This window comes from Artibeus jamaicensis, unplaced genomic scaffold (assembly GCF_021234435.1).
Source record: "Artibeus jamaicensis isolate MK-2021 breed Jamaican fruit bat unplaced genomic scaffold, CSHL_Jam_final contig_327, whole genome shotgun sequence".
Lineage (NCBI taxonomy): Eukaryota > Metazoa > Chordata > Mammalia > Chiroptera > Phyllostomidae > Artibeus > Artibeus jamaicensis.
In genome coordinates, this window is record NW_026521772.1 from 6,568,398 (window position 1) to 6,589,703 (window position 21,306).

The 21,306-nt window shown below is 46.5% G+C and overlaps 1 protein-coding gene across 4 annotated transcripts in view; it reads left to right on the top strand.

The window, feature by feature from the left end:
- RGL1 (ral guanine nucleotide dissociation stimulator like 1) overlaps nt 1–21,306 on the top strand; it is a 218,595-nt gene that overhangs the window by 162,326 nt on the left and 34,963 nt on the right. For all 4 annotated transcript variants that reach the window (XM_037145679.2, XM_037145680.2, XM_037145683.2 and 1 more), the window contains 3 exons: nt 13,237–13,421; nt 16,271–16,395; nt 17,877–18,092. In XM_037145679.2, coding sequence (XP_037001574.2) covers nt 13,237–13,421; nt 16,271–16,395; nt 17,877–18,092 — 526 coding nt within the window. The remainder of the gene's footprint in view (nt 1–13,236; nt 13,422–16,270; nt 16,396–17,876; nt 18,093–21,306) is intronic.

Genomic DNA, 21,306 nt, shown 5'->3' on the forward strand with positions numbered 1-21,306 from the left:
GAATTTGGACTTTCCCTGATAGGCAGGCAATGGACAGTCGACTCCCGAACGCTTGGCCTGAGTTTGAGAATATGAGATAGATGATTCTGGAGAATGGATTAGATATATCACCTTCTCATTCAAAGCGTGGTTCACAGACCAGCTGTTTGAGCACTGCCCGGGAGTTGTTAGAGATGCAGAGCGTCAGGCCCTGCCACAGACCAGATTAGAATCTGCCTTTTCACAATATCCCCAAGTGACTCCTACGCCCTTTAAAGTTCCCAGTCACAGGGTTAGAGGGGTTTTGTTGCTGTCGTTGTTAATTTGGTTTGTCCATGAAAACTAACGACAATGAGACTTTTTAAAAAGAGCCTTGTGCTAATGCATCTTTTTAAGCCTATGTGGGAGAGGAGGTACCACTGTGAGCGTTGAGAGGCCAGCTTGTTAAATGTTACCTTGACCCGATTCAGAAATACGCGTGTTGTTATCCACGTGTTTTGGAATCAGGTCAAGTCTGGAGCTTCCATTCAACTAGCCACCTGCACACTCCAAGGAGTGTACCAGTGAAAAATATCCAGAGCTTTTCTGTTCCCTGGGGGGTGTTTGAGATGAACTAGGGTTCTGGGAAGTAGTAGTTAAGGAAAATTGATTTGTACCCTGGATGGGAAGAGCCGTGTTATTTCCAAGGCCTGTTATTATAGAACTTCATTCAGAGTCATTGTACCCCAGGAGCCGTAACGTGGGTGGAACTCCAGGATAAGCTGTTTTAAAGGGCTTTACGGTCTTAAGCACGCCAGGCCTTAACAAAGAGCTTCACACAGAACTGCCCCAGGAGTCCATCATCTGGGGACAATGGTCCTTTCCCGAGGCCTCACAGTGAATTGGTAGAAAGTTCTTGACCCTTTTTCTCAGACTGAGTTGCCTTTTAAGAAAATCCTGCCTGATGAAAACATGCCGTTTTATCTCATCGTGGGCTGCTGTGCCCTACAAATCCCGGGAGGCTGGCCCCTCCGTCTGCTGACCTCTTTCTTCCTTCCAGTCCCCTCTCTGCTGTGTCCCTCACTGCTCCCCGCTCTCCTTTTGTTACGTTTTGTCTCACTTCACCACTGGCTTTTCGCTCTCTCTCTAAATGCGCCCCTGTCCTGATCCTTTTTGTGACTAAATGGCGCCCCTGCTTTGTCCCCCGAGGGGACGTCAGAGGAGCCCCGACTCTGCTCCATAGGCGACAAGGGAGTGGAAGGCCTGGCGTTCTGGCGCCTGACGATGGACGCCTTCCTGGGGGCCGGTAAATGTGGAGCGGGCGTGGTGACGGCGTGGTTCTCAACGGGGTGTTTTGCCCTCAGGACACATTTGGCAACAGCTGGAGAAATTTTGGTTTCAACTCGGTGTGGGGGTGTTTTTGGCATCCAGTGGGCAGAGGCCAGGATCGCTGTGTCATCCTACAACGTACGAGCTGGACCCTCCCCGCAGCAGAGAATGACCTGATCCGAAAGGTCCCCAGCACCCAGGGAAGAAACCCTGCGGTGTGCAGATGAGGCTGCATCCTCGTCTCCATGACTCTGACTGTGTGTAAGAACAGGATGGTGCGTGTCTGGCAATGTATTTATTCATGTCCCTTCTTGTAATTAGGAGAGTCCAGTGCGGAGGTGGCCCAGGAACCTACCATGAGAAGGTGGAAGGTGACTGGCCGGGGGGGGGCCTGGAGGACTTGGGGTTCAAGATCTCCCGTAATCACTCTGTCCCCAGCCCTGCGACCCAGTCACTTTACCTCTCCATTTCAGTTTTTTACCTGAAAAATGAGTGCTTGGAATATGTGGGTTCTGAGGCCCTTTCAAGTTGAATGGTGTCTACATAGGATAACATTTATTTAGCTTTCTCTTTATCTTTTTACCAATGAAAATGAGTATCAGAAACAGAGATATTACATTGACTTTTTGAGAAGCACCCTTCACTGCTTTTCTTTGGTGGAAAGGCTGTGTATCCAACCAGCTTTGATAAAATAGGAGGACAGATAAATAAATACACAGCGTCTTTGATTCGCTCGTTATGGTTGGTGACCCCACAACTGTGCACTATGGTCCTTAACAAAGAGCCGAGCTGAAGCGTTGCATTGTGGGTAAGACAAGGAGCGGCAAAATGCCCATTGTTTTCCTTTGCTGGGAATCTGTCTTCTTGTGATTTCAGGTGGGAAACAGACGGCAGGAAGAAGTAAACATCCTGTTTGAGGGCAGTTGCCTTTGGTTTGGGCGAGTGTTAGGGATGGGGAATCACTGTGGGGTTTAACCACGAACAGAAAAATGCTCAGGGGCTGTTTGGTTTTCGGTTTTTGCTGTAAAGCATAGAGCAAGGCTTACATTTTATACAGGTCCCTAGGTCCCAAGATGGCAGTCTTTCCTGTATTTCTAAATATGGATCTAATCAACCTCACGGAGGATAAGAGAACTTAAAAGAAAGAAAGAGAGGAAATACAGATGGAACAAGTCAGGATGCAAGATTGATTTCCGATGCCTTGGACCACAAGTGACTAGTGTGCTTCACGCACTTCAGAAAGAATCAGCTGGTGCCCTGACCTCCACCTGTAGCTCCAGCCCTGCGCATGCCCAGTGCCGGCTTCATGCAATCTAGGGAACCTTTAAAGTTATCTGGCTGAAACAAGAATTCCTTCCATTGCAAGGAATCCAACTCCCAAGGCTTCTAGACATTGGAATCTTTGCCACCCAGTGATTTCTGGTGTTAGTGCTTTAGACTGGCCTACGGTGTTTATTTCCACAATCCCTAAAGTTGCCAGGATTGGAAAATCGGGAAACTTACTTCCTGTGACAGAAATAAACATCTCTGCCCATGTGCATTCTACCTGTACCCTTTTCCTCCTTCCTGCTCATGTTTTCACACGATAAAATGCTGTCTATTCAGGATAACAAACCGATTCCGGGTCAGGGCGCATACTTAGGTCATGGGTTCGATCTCCAGTCGGGTGCATATGGAGGCAATCGGTCGCTGCTTCTCTCTCACATCGCTGTCTCTCCCTCCCTCTCTCTTCCTTCCTCTCTAAAATCAGCGAACATATTTAAAAAATATGAAAAAGCATAATAAAATCAGCCAGCTGGGAAAAAGAAGCTTTCCCTAGTGCTGACTTGTCACCGTCATTGAATTCAGAAACGAAGAGAAGGTGAAGAAGGGACGCTCTCCACGTGGAGCCGGGTCACCACCAATCGCCACGCTCCTAAACGGAGCCGAGATCAGAATGTCTGTACACGTGACTTGACTTAGAGAGGTCTGAAACTCCCCAGGAAATGACACTTTTTTCTTTGACGACCACCGTAAGGTGGAAGCTGCTTCTGCTTTGTTTTCTTTGACGTTCCTTGCTTGCCTCTGGACAGCCTGGTCTTGTTTTCTCAGTGTTTACCTCCGCAGGGCCTTGGACTGTGGGGACCGTCCCGCTTTCATCTCCACACGCCCAGGCTCAGTGACGTCAGTGTCATTCCTGTAACCTTTTCCCACCGGCGGCGAACAGGGACACCAGGTTCCAGTCACTGGTAGAGAATCGTGTACATGGTCGTCATCTGAGACTTTAAAGAAAAGGGAGGTGGGTTCCAGAGAGTTGGCCGTGATTCTATAATGCCTGGGGAACTTTACAGTGGAAACCATTTAAAAGTCTTCCCAGAGAGTTTGCAGCCAATATTCATTCACTCCAGCAAATTCAAGTACTCTAAGAAAGCAATTGAAATTAATCTGAGTAGTTGTAACAAAAATGAGGGGAAAAAAGAGGGTTGAAGAACAGAACAAAAATGAGATGTGAAACTCCATATTTAGGGAATTAAAGGCTATAATGTGGAAAGAATATTTTTAAAAAGTCTAAGTTTACAAAAACAAAAGAAGAAATGGAGAAGTAACACGCTATGTTAAAGAACTTGGTCTTGTCTTTAAAATATCCATACAGGAGAAAGAAAAATAGAAATGATAGTTTTAAAAGTCATGGAAATCTTTGATCAACACTGCGCCTTTAAGGGAAGAGAGCAGGCTTCCAAGCAGAAACTGCTTTTCTCACAATTAAGGAGGGAGTGTAACAGCATTGATACAGAAAGAAGAAACACCAGTTCCCCGAGAATCTCCTGGAGTTTTCCACATGGTAGACAGGCGAACGGACCTCACAGTCAGACTCTGTCACTCGCTCCACCCTGTGGCCTCCTAGATGATGAGGAGAACGATGACCATCATCACCACGCTGGCTGCCACCTCGGGCTAACAGTCTGTGCTGCGCTCACTGTCCTAGGCATCCTGCCTGGCTCTCATACCTCCTTTTACTGTCAGAGGTGGGCTGTGCGATACTGTCCTCAGTCTACCGGTATATAAACCCAGGCTTCAGCAAAGGTATGTACTTGGAGATCAAGCAGCTGATTAAGAGAGGGGTCTGGTATTTGAACTCAGGTCCAGCTGACTCCAAGACCTGGGTTTCTCACCATTTTGCCCTCATGCCTGTACTTTTAGAAAGAGGAAAAGGGAGGGAGAGAGGGAGAGATGCATCAACGTGCCAAAGTGTGAGATTGGTTGTTCTCATATGTCCCCAACTGAGGACCTGATCCACAACCCAGAAATGTGCCCGGACTGGGAATCGAACTGGTAACTTTTGGGATCTCAGGCCTGTGCTCAATCCACTGAGCCACACCAGCCAGGGCTCAGGACTGACATTTGAAAAAGCACATTGGCATCTCAGATGCTCAAGGTTCTCCCCATCTGTCTCTGTCACAGTAATAGGTCTGCAGACAGAAGTACATGAACTAGGTTGTAGTATCACTATTGTGGCTAATATTTTAGCTTGTTAGCACTCGGAGTTCTTTTATTTGGGGACTATTTCCTTTACTCTATGTTATCGTCTTTGGCTTTATTCTTGAATGAACACCCTGAGCAAGGCCTCCAAACAGCTGTTAGGAAAGTGGAAGTTGGGCTTGTTTCCTGGGGAAGGAGATGGTGGCAGGATGTGAGAAAGAAGAAGCAAGCCCAGATCGGTCAGGCCGTCAGTCCGTCAGTCCGTGTGCCTGCTTCCTGTGCTCGGTGCCCCTGGCGTCTGTCCTTACCGATGGACATTCCATTCTAATCCTGACAACTAGAGAAGGCCTCTGCAAGTTTTTTATTAGAACCCTATACGTAACATTAAGACTTCCCTCTCAGACTGTGCGGAATTGGAGAGTAAAGAGTTATTGAGGCCCCTGAAAAACAATTGTGGTGAGTGAGTACATTATACCCTTTAATAGTCCCATATCACCTCTGTGTGTTGATGGTCCCACTTTACAGGTGAGGAGTCCGAGACGTGGAGAGGTTAAGGAGCACGTCTTTTATTCTAACGTTAGTATAGTTCATTTATTTTAATAAACGAACCGATGTTGATACATTATTAACTACAGTCCGCACTTGGTCAGTTTCCTTACCTTTTACCTAATTGCTTTTTTCTCTCCCACGACCCCACCTAGGACACCACATGACATTTAGTTGTCGTGTCTCCCTAGACTTCCCTCAGCTGGGACAGTTTCTCAGACTTTCTCGGTTTCGATGACCTCCATGGTTTAGATCAGTACTGGTCAGGCACGTTGTAAGATGCTTCTTTATTAGGATTTTCCTCGTAATTGGACTGATACTTTTCTCATTGCTAGACAGAGTTTATGAGGCTTTGAGAGGAATATCAGATAAAACGCCATTCTAATCATGTGATATCAAGCACACGTGCTATCGGCATGATTTTTTTTTAGAGTTTCAAAGACAAGTTCTACTTTGATGTAACACTGAAATAAAGCCTGGTTGAGTGCCACGTGGCTTTTTGCAAGCATTCCAGCTCTCCTGTTCCTTCAGGCGTACGTCAAATTATCATCCCCAATACCCCTGAGGATTGCAATGGTCACGGGACCCTCCGAGTGGTTTATGGCCACTGATGTTGGCCTTGAACATCCAGCTGAAGTGGTGTTCTCCAGATTTCTTCACAGAAAACATCTTTTTCCCTTCCTTTTCATACTACGTTGTTTGGAAGGAAGCCACTATGCATGATCCACATTTAAAGAGTGGGGAGTTTTGTTCCCCCTCTTTTAGGGTGAAGGGTCTAATTTATTTGGAAACTTTTGCAGGGGAGATTTGTCTTCCCCACTTATTAATTTATTTAGTCATTTATTTAAATCGGTGTTGACTCACAAACATTTATGTTACATTTGGGTTCTAATACATTACTACCCTATTTATTTTGTGGCTCAGACTGCACCCCCTGTGGCTGTTAGGAGCCCTTTTGGTTGACTCCTGTGTCACTTTGACACACTCCTGTCATCGTGAGTTTCTTTCTTTCTTTCCCTTTCTTTTCTTTTTTTTTTTGAGTCCCCCCTTACTTTATGGCACCACAATATACTCTAGTCTCATCTTGTGTATTTTTTACCCCAGGTCTAAAATCAGCCAATTCTTCAAGGAGACCTGGTTCTTTTTATTAGGAGCTGGTATTAGAAACCATGATCCTGGGTACTAGGCGTGCTCACTGCTAATGGGTGCTACTTACTTTAGGCCGTCTCAGCTGACGTGGCTCGGAAATATATGTGTATACGACTTATGTAAATACCTATAGTACAGATATTTCTGTGTATAATCATCAGGATCTGTATTATGTTAACCATGAGTTCTTAGTGATGTCTCCAACTCTAATCTATTACTACAAGGATCATTCTAGCCTCCTCCTTTAGCTTATTTGTAAATTCCCTCTCCAATAATGAGAAAACTGGCTTCTCCCACCTGCCATTCATTTATTGAGCTGTTCAGTTCCAGGGTACATGCATAGCAGCATCGGAACCGTTAACTACACAGTAGGACACAATTTTTATCAACTACATTGTGGGGCTTGTGTGTAGTTCCTTTAGATTTTAGTCCTAGTCTCACAGAGAGCAATTAAAAAAAATATATATATATACATATATATATAAAAACATATATATATATATATATATATATATATATATATATATATATATATGGCTGATATTTTTTGAGTACTCACTATGTCCTAGGGACTAAAGAGTTTACATGTATTGTCTTTTTTAGGCTTTACAACAACTCTATAAGGAGGATGTGCTATTATCCCATTTTATAGATTAGAAGCTGAGGCATGAAGAGGTTAGGGCACAGCTAATAAGCCACGGAACCAGGACTCAGCTAGTCTGACTCCAGAGACGGAACAGCAGCGGGGACTGTACTTCTCATGACAGCAGGCGCCTGGGAGCGCTGTTAGTTTTCTCTTTTTCTGATGGAATGCAGTCACTGATACAACGAGTATTGCGGTTTGGTGATATGGGGTTAAGTGTCTGCCCAGTAATTTTTTGAATTTCTGTAAATTTACCTTCAGATGCCAGGCCTGCCCATGTAGTTTGGGAATGAACGATAGGTGCAAACACCCTTGACTTTGGGTAACTGGTTTCGGGCTCACCTCCTCCTACTCTCGGCCCTTCTACCCTATTTACTGGTGTTCCTGGTGTCCTTCCTGTCACAGTCCTCTCCTTCCTCGTCCTCGCCCAGGAGCTGGGTCTCTTCCATAACAGCTCCACAGCCCCTCACTGGTTGTGTGCCCTGTACTTGCCTTCTGGAGCTTAGCTCTCACTCTGGCTTTGCTGGCATTTATCTGCCTGGGCTTCTCAATGGCTCTTCCACTTTCCCTCCTGGTCTTCTAATCCCCACTCACCACTTGGACAAAAATGCACAACAGAAAGCACAAGAAAGCATTACAAGATGACCTGACACACTCAGGTGATATGTTTCCATCCATTCTGGGCTTCTTCAGAAAAAAACATTCTCTGTGCCCTCCTTTGTCCTTTCTCATCAGAGAACTGTCCAGCCAGGGGTCTCAGAGGCAGCCTCTGCCTGTCAGTCTTCCCTGAAACTGGAAAACCGTGAGTAGGAGAACAAGGTGGAAGGTCCAGCTCAGAGTCACCGTCAAGGTCTATATTGTTGTTTTTTCCCTAAAGGACAAAGCGCATTGGCTCCCACCCTGAGGGCGTGGCAGCGTCACCAGCCACGTTGCTTCCAAAGCCCGCCCCCCACGTAGATCGTCAATATTGGGAAAAGATTCTTGGAGAGTACCCTGAAATAGAAAAACACTTTGCTGCCTTTGAAAAATAGTTTCACATCTTATCTTGTGCTGATGATTGAGTAACAACAAATTATTATCTTCAGTAGATTTCAGGGGAGGGAAAAGAGCTCTGAGTGGACAGAGCGATTCCTTTTGTAATCCTGCTTCTTGCCATGGAGGTTACATACGTACAAATTATGGGAGAGGTGACTTCATACCTGAAGTTTTTTTTTTTATTAAACGTTTTATCAATTCTAGAGTACTACTCATGGGATTTTTAATGATTTAATCCATTTACCTAAACAATCTCTGTCTGCATTAAAAATCCGTGGTTTGAGCATAATAGCAGCCACAATGCCCACCTCAGCTTTCCTACCCCACATGGAAGGTCCGGGGTGTGGCTAAAAGTTTTGTGCCGTTTTCTTCCACCTCTCAGCTAAGTCATGTATCTATTATCTCCAACCAGGTATCACTAAGTGTGATTTCTGCTTGGCTAAGAAATAAATAAGTGTAGCCAATCTCATCGTGATTCATACTTCCCCTCTCTTTCTATTCTTTAAACAGGTCCTTATATCCCTTCAAAGTGTTTTGCTCTCTCTCTCACCTCAGGGCCTTTGCTCAGCCCTTGCCCCAGTCCTCACCCTGCTAACTCTTCCTTGCCCGTAACATCTCAGTGTTAACATTCTTTCCTCAGGGAGGTGCTCGCTGAAGCCCTGACTAGACTGGGTCTTTCCAAAGGTAAATCCTTCCAGGGGACCCTAGTCCTGTCGTGACAGTTGCCAAATAGATAGTTTTTGTGAACAGGGAAGATAAAGGGCACCCAGTAAGTATCAGTTTAATGAGCAGGTTAACCCCCCCCCCCCGCCAGAGATCTGTTTTCTTAGAAGGAAGTATCTCAGCCAGTTCCACACATTGATGTCTGAGCACGTCTTCCTTCCCCCACGTCAACCTGCAGTAGGTTGGAAAAGGTTCATGGACTACAAAGCTTTGCATGTTGCCAAGAAAGCTGGAGGTAGAAAAAGCAGCCTCGGTCATCCCTTCTGCTCTGAAGTTTGGCCCCCTGCCTGCCCCTGGCCACGTACCCAACACGCTCACGCAGATGTCCACCTCCCCTGGGGACAGAGGCGTTTGTTCTGTAAGCCACCAGCGCACACTTTGGAAAAGGAGGTCGTGCGCTGGCTTGTCTCCTTCCCGAGTGTAGGCTGTGCCAGTCTTCATCTCTCTGTCTGGTTTCAGAAATTACCTCTTGAGTCTTCACAAGTCACTTAGGAATCATGTCCTGCAGTTTGTATTGCCGTTTGGTGTCTCTGGGTTGCTTCGTCTTAAGCAGGATGCCTGGGGAGGGGGTGCAGTGGGGACAGGGGGGGGGCGTCTGTCCTCAGTGGCCGTTTGCCTCCAGCAGGCCCGCAGCTCTGTGAGTTGTGGCAGGGTAGGCAGTCTGCGTCATTCTTTCTGGGGGAGGTGGCCGATTCTTCGAGTTGATTTCCTGGAGTGCTGGTTGATTTTCACTGGGCCATTTTACCTTTTTTCAGTACCTCCCTTTTGTGGCTTATGGCAAGTAGTTTGAAGACCGATTTCTCTCCGGATGCCTCAACATGTCCTTAATGATAACTGCGTAACTGGAAATGACACTGGGTCAGTGCCAGGTGGATGAGGCAGGCGTTGTTATGTCTCTGCTCCAGATCGTGGAGTTGAGGGTGTGCTCGCTCACAGGGGCCCTGCTGGGGTGGGAGTCAGCCCTCCTTTTCCAGGCTCCATTCTCCTTCTTGTGCAGAGCTGGGCAGCCTCTCTGGTTTAACAGTCACGCCTTGCCCATAAGTTTGTGACTCAAACCCAGGATTTCCCTTCTGCGTTAAAGTTTATTATATCCTCCTAACCAACCAGATCTGGTTCGTGTGTACGTTGGATCTTGGAGCGGAACCAAGAGGGTGAGATGAAGAAGCCACTGGCCAGTAGCCTGGTGGTTTCTCTCGCGACTGTGTGATGTTGCTCTCCTTTTTCGAAATCTTACACATTCACATTTTATCTGCTTCTTAGTCTATTAAGAATGGGAAGGTCCTTCTCAGGACTGACACACATGAGGCTACTGTGAGCTTCAGGCACTTGTCCAGAAAGCCTCCTCCTCCCTGCACCGGGCATCCTGAAAAACGGCCTGCCTGCAGGAGGGCAGGGGTCTGCTTTGTGTTGTGTTGTGCTGATCGTGCATGTCTCTCCCTTCTCTCCTTTCTTCTTCCTCCTTCCCCTTCATTTTTCTACTGTGCGAAAATGCTTTTTCTAGCTCATTCAATGTCTGGGTTTGTAGTGAACTTCCAGAGTCCTCTCAGGCTCAGCTGGGGGAGTGGCATTGTCCCGAAGGGTAAAATGAGTCGATCACCAGAGCTGTTTTCAAACAGGAGATGAGGGGGACACATTTTGCACTTCCCTCCATTTGGAACTAAGTACGTTCCTCTACAAAGCAGACTTCTGAGGCTGCAGCTTTCCAGGAGTCAAGTTCTTTGTAATGCACCCCGTAGAAACACACCAGTGCCCAGAGATGCAAACAAGGATACACGTTTTGTAGTTGCTGGTAATTGAGGACTGACAAGTAGCTTACATGCTTGCACACCAGTGGAAGAACACTTACATCAGTTACGGTGCATCCAGGTGGTGACACCATGTAGCCCTGAGAAATGGAAAGGTCTAGAGGGAGAGAGTAGAGAGGTGACCGTCCGTGCTGTTCGGTAGGGGAAAGCCACGTTGGTTATTTAAATATATCTCCATAGAAAAGTCTGAACGGGTTCACTCCAGACTGCTAACCGAAGTTCATGGGAACAGAGTCAGAAGAAGGGGGAGTGGATATCTCGCTGTTTCAGTTTACACACGTTTGTAACATCTGCCTTTGTCGATAAATAATGTTTTCTAATCTTGAAAATAACAGGGGGGAAAGGAGTATGAGATATATTGATTTAGTTTATACACGTCTTTACCTGCGATTTTGATTTCTGTCCGGGGTTTTGGTCACTTACAAAGCTCTGAGGGGTCACTAGGGTCACTGGGCTGCTGGGCTCGTTCTCAGGTGGATGCTGTTGATTTTTATCACATGATGTGGGTTATTATCCCTCTACACCTATATTTCCAACAGTGTCATTGGAAGAGCATGCTCTCACTGAAATGTCTAAGGAATATCAGCTGAGTAGTGGTCCTACGTAATTCATCTGTCTTTCGAGAAGAGCATGGTCATTCTGCAAGAGTCAACACAATGGACGCGAACTGTAGCTTTTCTTTGTTCTACGCTATCACCCCGCCTGTGTGCCTGCCACGGCTCTAGGCTCACTGCTCATCAGGAATGAGGGAAATTATTCATAGAGAAAGTCTCATTCCTTATAAAAATGAAACATTAGAATGCCTCTTCATCGTTTTCTTTTTAAATTTCTGATGTTTGGTTTTTGTGAGGAGAGGAGAAATAATCAATGCTGTATGTGAGCTATCAGAGAGCAGAAGACCCTCAGTTTGGGGGTTAGGGTTTGAGGGGACAGAAACACTGATACACAACAGATGACATAAGCAGCGAGTCAAATACTGACGGTTCGCCGACTAGACGTTCGTGAATTTCATCTTACTCATGTTTTCAATTAACCTCAGAGCCAAGATTAATTTCTCCTAGCATTCTGGAAAGGAATGAAACTTTTGTTTATCTTTTTATCTAATCCAGACTAAAATTTGGAGAACATTGAGTTGCTTCTATGGTTTGAAATTCCAGCTTTTACTTGATGGTTTATGCTACCTGTTTGTGCTATGGATACGTGAATAGTGTAGTTCCAAATGCCTTCCTATTCGCCTTAGTGAAACAGTAGTATCCATTCCAGTGAAAACAGTTAGCAAATTTATGTTTCTCCTGTTCAGACTTCAGTTCCAAAAATCAATCATTAAGTTGGCGTCCATCACATTCAGACCTTGACCATAAGTGCGTGAAACTGGGACATGGGAACTTCAGAGGCACCTGTGAAAGCCCAGCCTACAGGTCCACACTTGTGGGTCGTAATACCTTTTAGCCTCTTTGAGGTTTGTTCATTAGAATAAGCAGTGTTTGAAGTATAATTAGATAATAACTTAAAAATTTTTTTAAAATTTTTCTCAGCTGAAAAATTTTGTTCACGTAGGTCATTAGCTACCATGAAGCGTCATCTCTCTGTCAATAAAATGCGTCCTGGCTAACTCACGGTTCCTGCCACCTTCTCTGGCCATCGTCAGTGAACGTGCCGTGGCTCTCAGGGTGCTGACGGTTGACGAGGTCAGGAGCTGTGCTCTCCGCAGGCCACAGCCCAGCAGGGGCCGGACTCGGCTCTGCCGCCTTCTTTGACTTCGAAGCACTCAAAACTCGTGACCCTTTGTGTCAGCCAGCTCTTTATCTCTTCCACCGAGTGAGGGGCTGCCTCTCACCTGGAGACAGCATCCCACGGGCCGGTTCTAAGCACCATGTCCCGAGAGAGCTGAGAACACACAGCACCCCCGACCTTGTTTGGCCCCGTCACCTTCACAGTGGGTTCTCGGACTGGGTTGTCCCCCTTTGCCTTTCAAAACTGAACTTCTCCATTCGCACTACTTCTCCCACTTGAAACGTCAGCTTCTCTTGTAGTAGGAGGAGCAAAAGGATCTTTTTGAGAGGACGCACTTGGTTCTTACGTTGAAACCCTGGTGATCTTTGTAAATTCAATGTGTGCGTTCATCTTTTCCGAACCTGGGCACTTCCCTTCATCCCCAGGATTTGTAGTCAGTTAAGCCCTGAAATGCTAGGCCCCTGGGTTTTGTGGTCTCTGATTGGAGCGAGTCCAGAATCCAGAATTGCAGGCAGTTTCCCTGTGTGCGGACTGCTTTGAAGTTGCTTCAAGGCTCACTAAATCTCCTTCTGCATGTCTTCTTCTGTCCCACGTGGATTTTTCCAAAGATGAGAGTCCTTTAAAAAAATAATTATCAATCTTTCTCCTCTTCAACCGCTGCGTAAAATAATAAAATGTGGTCCGCTTGTTTTCAAGGGCTTTAATTCCATAGACGCTGCCTGGAACTTTTAGGTGAACCCCCTGCGGACCACCTGCCTGCCTTCCCCTGCACTGTGCCCAGGCCGGGCCCTGGGCCCCGGCGCACCCCGCCCCTCAGCCAGCGGGGCGCAGTGACTCTTGCTTTCTCTTTTTCAGTGCGATCGCCTCTATCCTCAGGGCCTGGCTGGACCAATGCGCAGAGGACTTCCGAGAGCCACCTCACTTCCCTTGCCTACAGAAACTGCTGGATTATCTCAAACAGATGATGCCAGGCTCTGACCCAGAGAGAAGAGCACAGAATCTTCTGGAGCAGTTTCAGAAGCAAGAAGCAGAAACTGACAGTGAGTGGCTGCCTGTTTGGTCGCAGGGAAAAAGCTAGACTCTGACTCTGTAACCGCCCTGTTGAGGGTGTGTTCTCCCCACACTTGAGCGACAGGGGCCCTTGGCTTCTCTCTGAAGGGCAAGTGCAGGGGAGTTGGTGGTGGGTGTAGAATTCTCAAGGTTATTCAATAGCTGATTACAGAGCCCTAGAGTTTTAGAGCAAAGGGGCTTTTCAAGACCACCTAGCCCTGCTCCCTCATTTTATCTGTGAGGGACTGGGACTGGGACAAGTGAAGAAATTTTCCAGGGTTTCCTCTAATACTGTAAGAGTTTTCTTGTGAACCTGAATTTGCTCCGAGTATCTGCCTAATGGCTCCTCCTTCCATCAAATGGAAGCTTACCACAAACAGCCACCATCCAGCAGGCCAGGAGTCGCCCCCAGCCCGCGCCTGCCCTCCTGGGAGCTGGGAGGTGTTGCTCCCCCAGCTACTTAATCTGCCCCCTGCCAGGGAGGGCTGCCGGTCACTTCCGGTCTCCAATGGCCTCACCAAAGGAAGTTTCTGCGGCTGTTTTTTCCTATTTGAGGAATTGACTGCCTCTTTTCAGGGACAAAGGAAGAGCTACCAGGCCGGGAGGGCTTTGAAGAAAGCCAGAGAGCGGTCAGGACAGGCTTTCAGCCTGGTGTTTTCATCCCCAGCTGGCGTGCTGGGCACTGGTTGCCATGACAGCTGACCCACTTGGAGCCCCTGACAGGCATTTCCCTGAAGTGATGCCCGATTTCCTCAGTGGGGCACAGGAAACGGTTCCTCCACGCCGATAAGGGAAGCTGCCTGAGTGCCAAAGAAAATAACCTTAAATTCTAAACAGTACCTGTTGAATTTTTTATGCTCTGGGGGACCAGAGAGGGGAAAATGCAGTTGCATCATCGGAAGCTGCCTGCCAAGTACCCGTATCTCTGATGACTTCATCTGCCGGGAATGTTTGAACACCAGGCCTCTCCTCCAGCGGCCAGGGCTCGGCTCCCTCCGGGCCTCCCCGCCGCTCGAGAGCCCAGCGCTCCCCCTGGGGCTGCCCTGGCTCCCGGCCTAATTGGGGGACTGGTGGGACCAGTCGTTCATTGTCCCTGCCCAGGCACCGAGGGAAGAGCTCACTTGGCAGGCGGAAGAGGGGATGGGGAGGGTGCCTGACTTCGGAGAGGCTTGCAGGCGGTACCCAAGCATGAGTGTTTTCTAAGTTTGGATTTTTTTTTTTTTTTTATCAAGAAGGCTCGAACCTCTGATTATTAACTGAAAGGGAGTTTTAGGAACTTGGTTCCCATGCTTTTTCTCGCCCGATTTCATACCAGTATCTGCCATCTCGCCTGTATGTTTTTCACAAGTGGAATTCGCTTCAGGTTTTTGCGTACACGCCCCTGGAAGAGAGTCGAAAGCAAAAACAGGGTCTGGGCCCCGGAGAGAAGGGAGCACTGATCTTTCACAGCAACATCCAGGGCCTGTCTGGTGCTGAGCGAAGGAGATGAGCCTTGCCCACCATACTACGCCCTTTGGCTGAAGCAGGCCGGCCTCTGCACCGCAGAGTGATAGAGGCAGATTGACGGAGTCGCTAGCAAGAAGGTGGAGGGACCCGTTCTGAACCTTTGCTTGGCATTTCGAGGTCTCATTCCTCCGTGGAATGAGAGGGTACCTGAGTTGTGTGGAGGAACCGTGGTGGGATCTTGGGGTTTCCACTTTCTAGGCCTGTTTGTGTCCCAGGCTCTGGAGCGGGCAGCGACCCCCTCCTGCCTTCCCAAGTCACAACCCACCCCCACCCACAGCAGTGCTTTCAGCTCCGTGAGGAGGGGCCAGCCTTCAGCCACACACCTGCCACCAGAGGTGGCGAGACTTGTGTGGAGCCTCGGTGGGGGAAGCGATGTAGGATCCACTCTCCACACCCTCCTTCTGCTAGAAGACTGAGAAAAGGCCACCCCAACTTGACCCAAGGTGCCTAGACGTCCTTTGTTCTACGAGAGAGAAAAGCCTTACCGCAGTAAACATGCCGGGGGAGTAGTGACACACGTTTAAATTTCTGCTAAGGTGTAACTGGATAGAGCCAGGTATTTTTCCATGAAAACAGACTGAACAGAGAGGAGAGCAAGCAGTGTGAAGGGGGATGAGACTGGGAAGCAACCCCGGAACCTGGGAAGGTTCCAGGGAAGGGAGGCTGGGGGGTCACCTGACCTCCCTCGCACTCTAGCCTTGCAGCCTGGAGGTCCCGGGCTGAGTCCTCCCGCTTTGGATTTCGAGTCGGGGCAGTGAGTGTAGGGCTGTTACTCACTTCCTCAGCCTGTACCCTGTGTCAGTTGCTCGTCGATGATCTGATCTGTAATAAGGCTGAAGGTGAATTTAGTTTAGATTGTCCTGTTTCATGCCTGTTTAAATTTAGGCGGAAGCTGAAAGCCATTCCAAGCATTTTGAGAATTTCAAGGACTTTTTTGAGATTTCTGAGGACTTCCGTCAACATTTCTGACACCACAGTGGCCCATTTTACTCCCCAAAGCCCACCTGCCTTCACATTTGGTTCTTCTAGACCTCTGGTGGTAAATGGCCCAGTGATTAAGAATTGCGTATTTGGGGTTCAGGAAGTAGTCGGGGTAGTCCCTGAGCTAACCAGAGGGTTTGAGGGAGCCCAGGATGAGGGTAACCCCCAGAACGGAGCCCAGCTTTGCTTCTCCCCGGACTTTGCCCACTCTTTTTGCTCACCCTTCTCTCCCTGTGGGTTTTCTGAAGGATTTGCCCTTTCCTTCCTAAAAGAAAAAAGTTCCGTTGGACTGCCTAGGCAGGGTCCTATACAGGGGCCCCAAAATAACTGACTTTTGTCTCTCCATCGACAGATGGGTTTCCCAGCACCATACCCTGCCGCCTGGAAGAGGAAGAGGAACTGGAGACTGGAGGGTCCGTGGAGTTCACGTGCTTCTCCGAAGACCTCGTGGCGGAGCAGCTGACCTACATGGATGCAGTGCGTCCTCTCTCTCTGCCTCACACGAGCTTCTGCTCAAAGCCTGGGGGGGGGGGGTGTGGCAGTCCTGGTGGCCCCAGCGAGGGCAGGGGTAATGTGACTTAAGTCTTCTCAAATCCTTGAGAGAGGCCATGCCTGTAAATGCAGAGCGAAGCTGTGATTTGAATCAGTCATCTGAATAATTCAGGCCTTAGCTCTTCTTGCATTTCGGGGCGAAGGTGCTTTTTCCTTGGCTCAGTGCACAGAGGGGAATGAGAATTTTAATCCCGGTGAAACAAAATCTACCTCGTCCCATGGATATTTCTCCCCCTTTAAACTCATAAATATTTCAAGATCTGAACTGTTTACTTGGAGGACTGCAAAAAGGTCAAAGTATGAGGATAAAATAAATGCACCAAATCCACATGTGACTGTATCTGCAGCTCATTTCCACATGTGCTTCTTGTACCTTTGAAGTTTGAGTATTTTTTTAGCTGTACATATTTGGTTACATCAGCCATGTTTCATAGCTCGATCTCAGCTGGTACATACCAGTTAAAGAGAAAAGGACTATTATGAATTATCACAATGGTTTGGGCTCTTCTGCACTTACCACTTTGGAGAAAGCAGTGTGAAAAGTTGCAGAGTTTCTATCTAGTGAGCATGCAACTAACCCCCCAGAAGTACAACAGACAGCAAATATAAAGTAATCCTGGTGTTCTCTCTTTGTTTATATAAACTCTTCAATATCTTGAATTGTTGTGCAAATGAGTATCCGATTTGTTCAGCAAATTTGTGGTTGTTCCACATGATAGCATAAGAGGAAGATGAAAAATGTCATTGGTTATGATTTTCAGGTTGAATAACTTTTTCTTTTATATGCTCCTTACCTTCTTCATTTTAAATAATATGAAATAGTGACATTGATGAATGTCGCGTGTATTGTACTTCAATGGATCACTTTTCAAGTGGCCATTGAGCTTTCATATGCATTATAGACCATTCATGCTCAGAAGTGCCCAGAAAGCACCGTGGGCATGATTTCAAGGTCAAAATAATCTTTAACATTTTCCAGTTCCAGTCGACATGTGATATTGTAGTAGTTTCAGTGTATAATAGAGTGATTAGACATTTATATAACCTACAAAGTGAGAGGTCAAAACTAATCTTAATCACTTTTTAAATTTAACAGCGTAGATTTTTACTTTGCTTTCCTTGAGACAGAAAAGTCAAAGTGTTTTGGGGCTTTGAATTTTGGGGGGGTCATTTTTATTTCTTCAGTTGAGCAGGTTTAGAAAGAACATGTGGGCTTCTCTGATCAGTTACTATATTAATTACTTACTTTTGTCTATTGAACTGAACACCATGAGGCAAATCAAGTAGAAAAGGATTATTTTGTCCACTCCAAAAAAAAAGAAGCAATGTACAGACGACCCAGATGACGCACTTTGCCACAGGCCATGTCTGTGTTGCCCCTAAAGTGAATTCCTCTTTTGTTCTAGCAACTGTTCAAGAAAGTAGTGCCTCACCACTGCCTGGGCTGCATTTGGTCTCAAAGGGATAAGAAGGAGAACAAACATTTGGCTCCCACCATCCGAGCCACCATCTCTCAATTTAATACCCTCACCAAGTGCGTCGTCAGCACCATCCTGGGGGGCAAAGAACTCAAGACTCAGCAGAGAGCCAGAATCATCGAGAAGTGGATTAACATTGCTCACGTAATTGTCTTTTCAAAAAGTATTCTTTGTGTTTAATAGATACCGGAGACTCCTTCATCCCTGTGTTTAAGTCGTTTCTGTTTGGTTGAAAGGCAATTGAAAGACTGAACGAGGGCCCGTTGGGTTTTGTTCATTGTTACTGCTGAAGTAGGCAAGTTGCCTTTCTTAACGTGGGAGCTTATTTATTTTTCCCCTCTTTCCTGTTTTTCCTTGCTTGCTCCTGTTTGCCCCCGGAGCCCCACACTGCCGCTTCTCCAGGTTGAGACAGCCTGTCGGCATTTTCCTTGTAATCACGCTGTCAGCTCTGCATGCACTGCGTTCAGTAGATACAGACTGGTGGCCTAAGTGACAGACGGACTGCTCTTTTACGTGGAGTGACTGTCCCTGCATCCTGTCTTCTGCAGATTGGAAGAGCCAGTGCCTTCTCAGAATCCCGTATCTTTGTTTCTTAAGGACTGAGATACAGAGATTGCACATTAATCTGGTGCTTTTCTGAGAGTCTTACCCCTGAAGCTGGAGGGGCAGAGTCTGTTCCTGGGCCTGAATTACATTTTGCTGAGAGTCAGTGTGGTGTCTGTCGTGGGTCAGCCACTTGTGTGCCATATGACCTTATCATTGTCTTACTTCATCACTGAGGAGAGGTGGACAGTGTTGAGTCAGGGGCCACCAAATATTTTGTGGACTTCTAAAAGTGTGTAAGCTACAGTTTTACGTATTTCAGTCACCTAGACAGGATGAGCACAGTGAATTTGGTCTCATGGGACCTGTAGGCAAACAAGGAAGCTCAGATGTCCCGGAGCTGTCTCAGCCCCCGGGGCAGAGGATTCGGCCGGGGGAGCCCTACGCTGCAGGGGGGGAGGGGGGAAGCCCCTCTGCCCACGCTGGCTGGGGAAGGCTCGTGGATACGGTGGCATTTGCATTTAGTTTGAATAATAGATACAACTCTTGGTATTTGAAGATTGGGGAAGATTTTGTTTTCTAGGTAGAAGAAATTGTATCAGCCAAAGGTATATAATTAACAATTTTGAAAAATAATTACTATGTACGAGGGCAACCCCGACAAACTGGAATATGTTTACAAGAAACTGTGTATTTATTCTTATGTGTTTGAACCTCAGTCACCTTCTAACTCCTCTCCGTTTGATGCAATACACCTATCAAGACAGTTTTTCCAGTGCTCAAAACAGTTTTTGAACTCATCAATTTGGGTGCCCTTTAGTTCTGCTGTTTTCTGCTTCATCTCTTCCACATCAGTAAAACATTTTCCTTGGAGTACGTTTTTCATCCGGGAAAACAAAAAAAAGTCACTTGATGTGAGGATGGGTGAATAGGAAGGGTGGGGCACGGGGGTCATGGCGATTTTTGGTCAAAAACTGCTGAACACTCAGCATGAGGGGGGTAGGTGAGCTCATAAACCACCCATCATGAAATTGGCAAACGTTGCAAGAGTCTTCAAAAAAAATTCACTGAAGCCAAATGCAGCCTCTCACAACAACACCTGCTGGTAGACTGATACAGGTGGGTTCCTAGAATACTCACCTAGTGGTACTACAAGGGGTATGCCCTCCAGAAGATAATTCCATTTTGGTGGGTCCCCACCCCTGTAAATATCTCATTAGCCCGTGTTCTGGGCCATGTGGGCCACCCTTCAACAGAAACACATTTTTAATCTTACTATATATAGATATATGTCATTAAGCCTCTATCTGTAGGGCATGATGCTTACAGTTTCACACCCCTTCTCTTTTTTCACATTCTTTTTAGTAGTCTTGAATTAAAGAACAAGGCCATAATTGTACCAGAGAATTTGCCTTTTTTTCAGGTTTTTAGGTTACCACAGACTTTTTAGTACATGAAAAAGGTTAGAAACAAAGACTATCTCATGCACTATAGGTTTTTCTTTTCTGAATTGAGCTTATTTCCCAACAAGAGCTACAGAAAGAAGTTCTGACGGAGTATGACAGAGCATGAGACTGTTCTGGTCTTCTTAGAACGCTAAGAGAACATTTTTTTTGCCATTAATGCCATATCATTTGCAGTCTTTTTGAGGCCTCAAAGAAAATAGTCTGTGTATCTCTAATTCATTCAACTGCTTAGAAAATCTATAGCAAGAATACAGCATCTGTATGTACAACAGTGTGGCTCACACAATGCCTTTTGGTTCAGAATTAAATATAAACCACACATTTATGTGATAATAAGAAATACGAGTTGAATAATTCGAAGTTCCCTCCAGATCCCATCGCCTGTGCTTGGATGCTGTGGGATCTGGAATGAAGAAGAGCCAGGATGAAGTGGTCTCTTCCTGCTGAGCATCTGTGCCCCTCCCGGTCGAGCGGGCGAACGCAGACTCCTCGCCGGCTTCCTGCCGCGATCCATTGCACTTATCTGGCATCATGATCACAGTCAATTTTTATTGAGAGGATGTTTGAAAACTGATCGTTTTACACACAGAGAAAAAATTCTGACCGAATATGACCACATTTCTTGGACCGGCCCCCCTGCTAGATTTTTCCTTTTGTATCTTATCTCCTGGAGGGAGACCTTCTTTTCTAGAAATGAGGCCGGATGCCTTCTCTGCTCCTTTAAACCCTTGGCTTCAGCCTCTTTCTGCCTAATGTGTTCCATATGTTTATCACAATTTGCATGAAATATCTGTGCCTGAGTTCTTTTATTTATTGCAAGTCTCCTGATTCTTAGAACAGGATTCTGGATTCTGAACCTTTGTTGAACCATGCTCTCGGTTTCCAGACCGACTGTAGTTCAGAGCTGTCTCTCTCTTTCTTTCTTTCTTTCTTTCTTTCTTTCTTTCTTTCTTTCTTTCTTTCTTTCTTTCTTTCTTTCTTTCTTTCTCTCTCTCTCTCTCTCTCTCTCTCTCTCTCTCTCTCTCCTCCCTCCCTCCCTCTCTCTCTCTCTCTCTCTCTCTCTCTCTCTCTCTTTCTTTCTTTCTTTCTTTCTTTCTCTCTTTCTCTCTTTCTCTCTCCCTTGAAGTAAGGGGAAGGCATTTAGACATTTAAAAAGAGTGGGCCTGATTTTTGTAATGTACTTTGGCATTTACTCTAAAGAAAATATTTGAGGGTTTGTTTGGCATAGTTTTAAGTGGCCAGGATTTGGCATGCTAAATTAGAGAATGCTGTTTTTCCTTCATATTCAGGATTAGCATTACTTTGTGAAATGATCTTTTAAGCGATGTGCATTTATGCCCAACCACTCT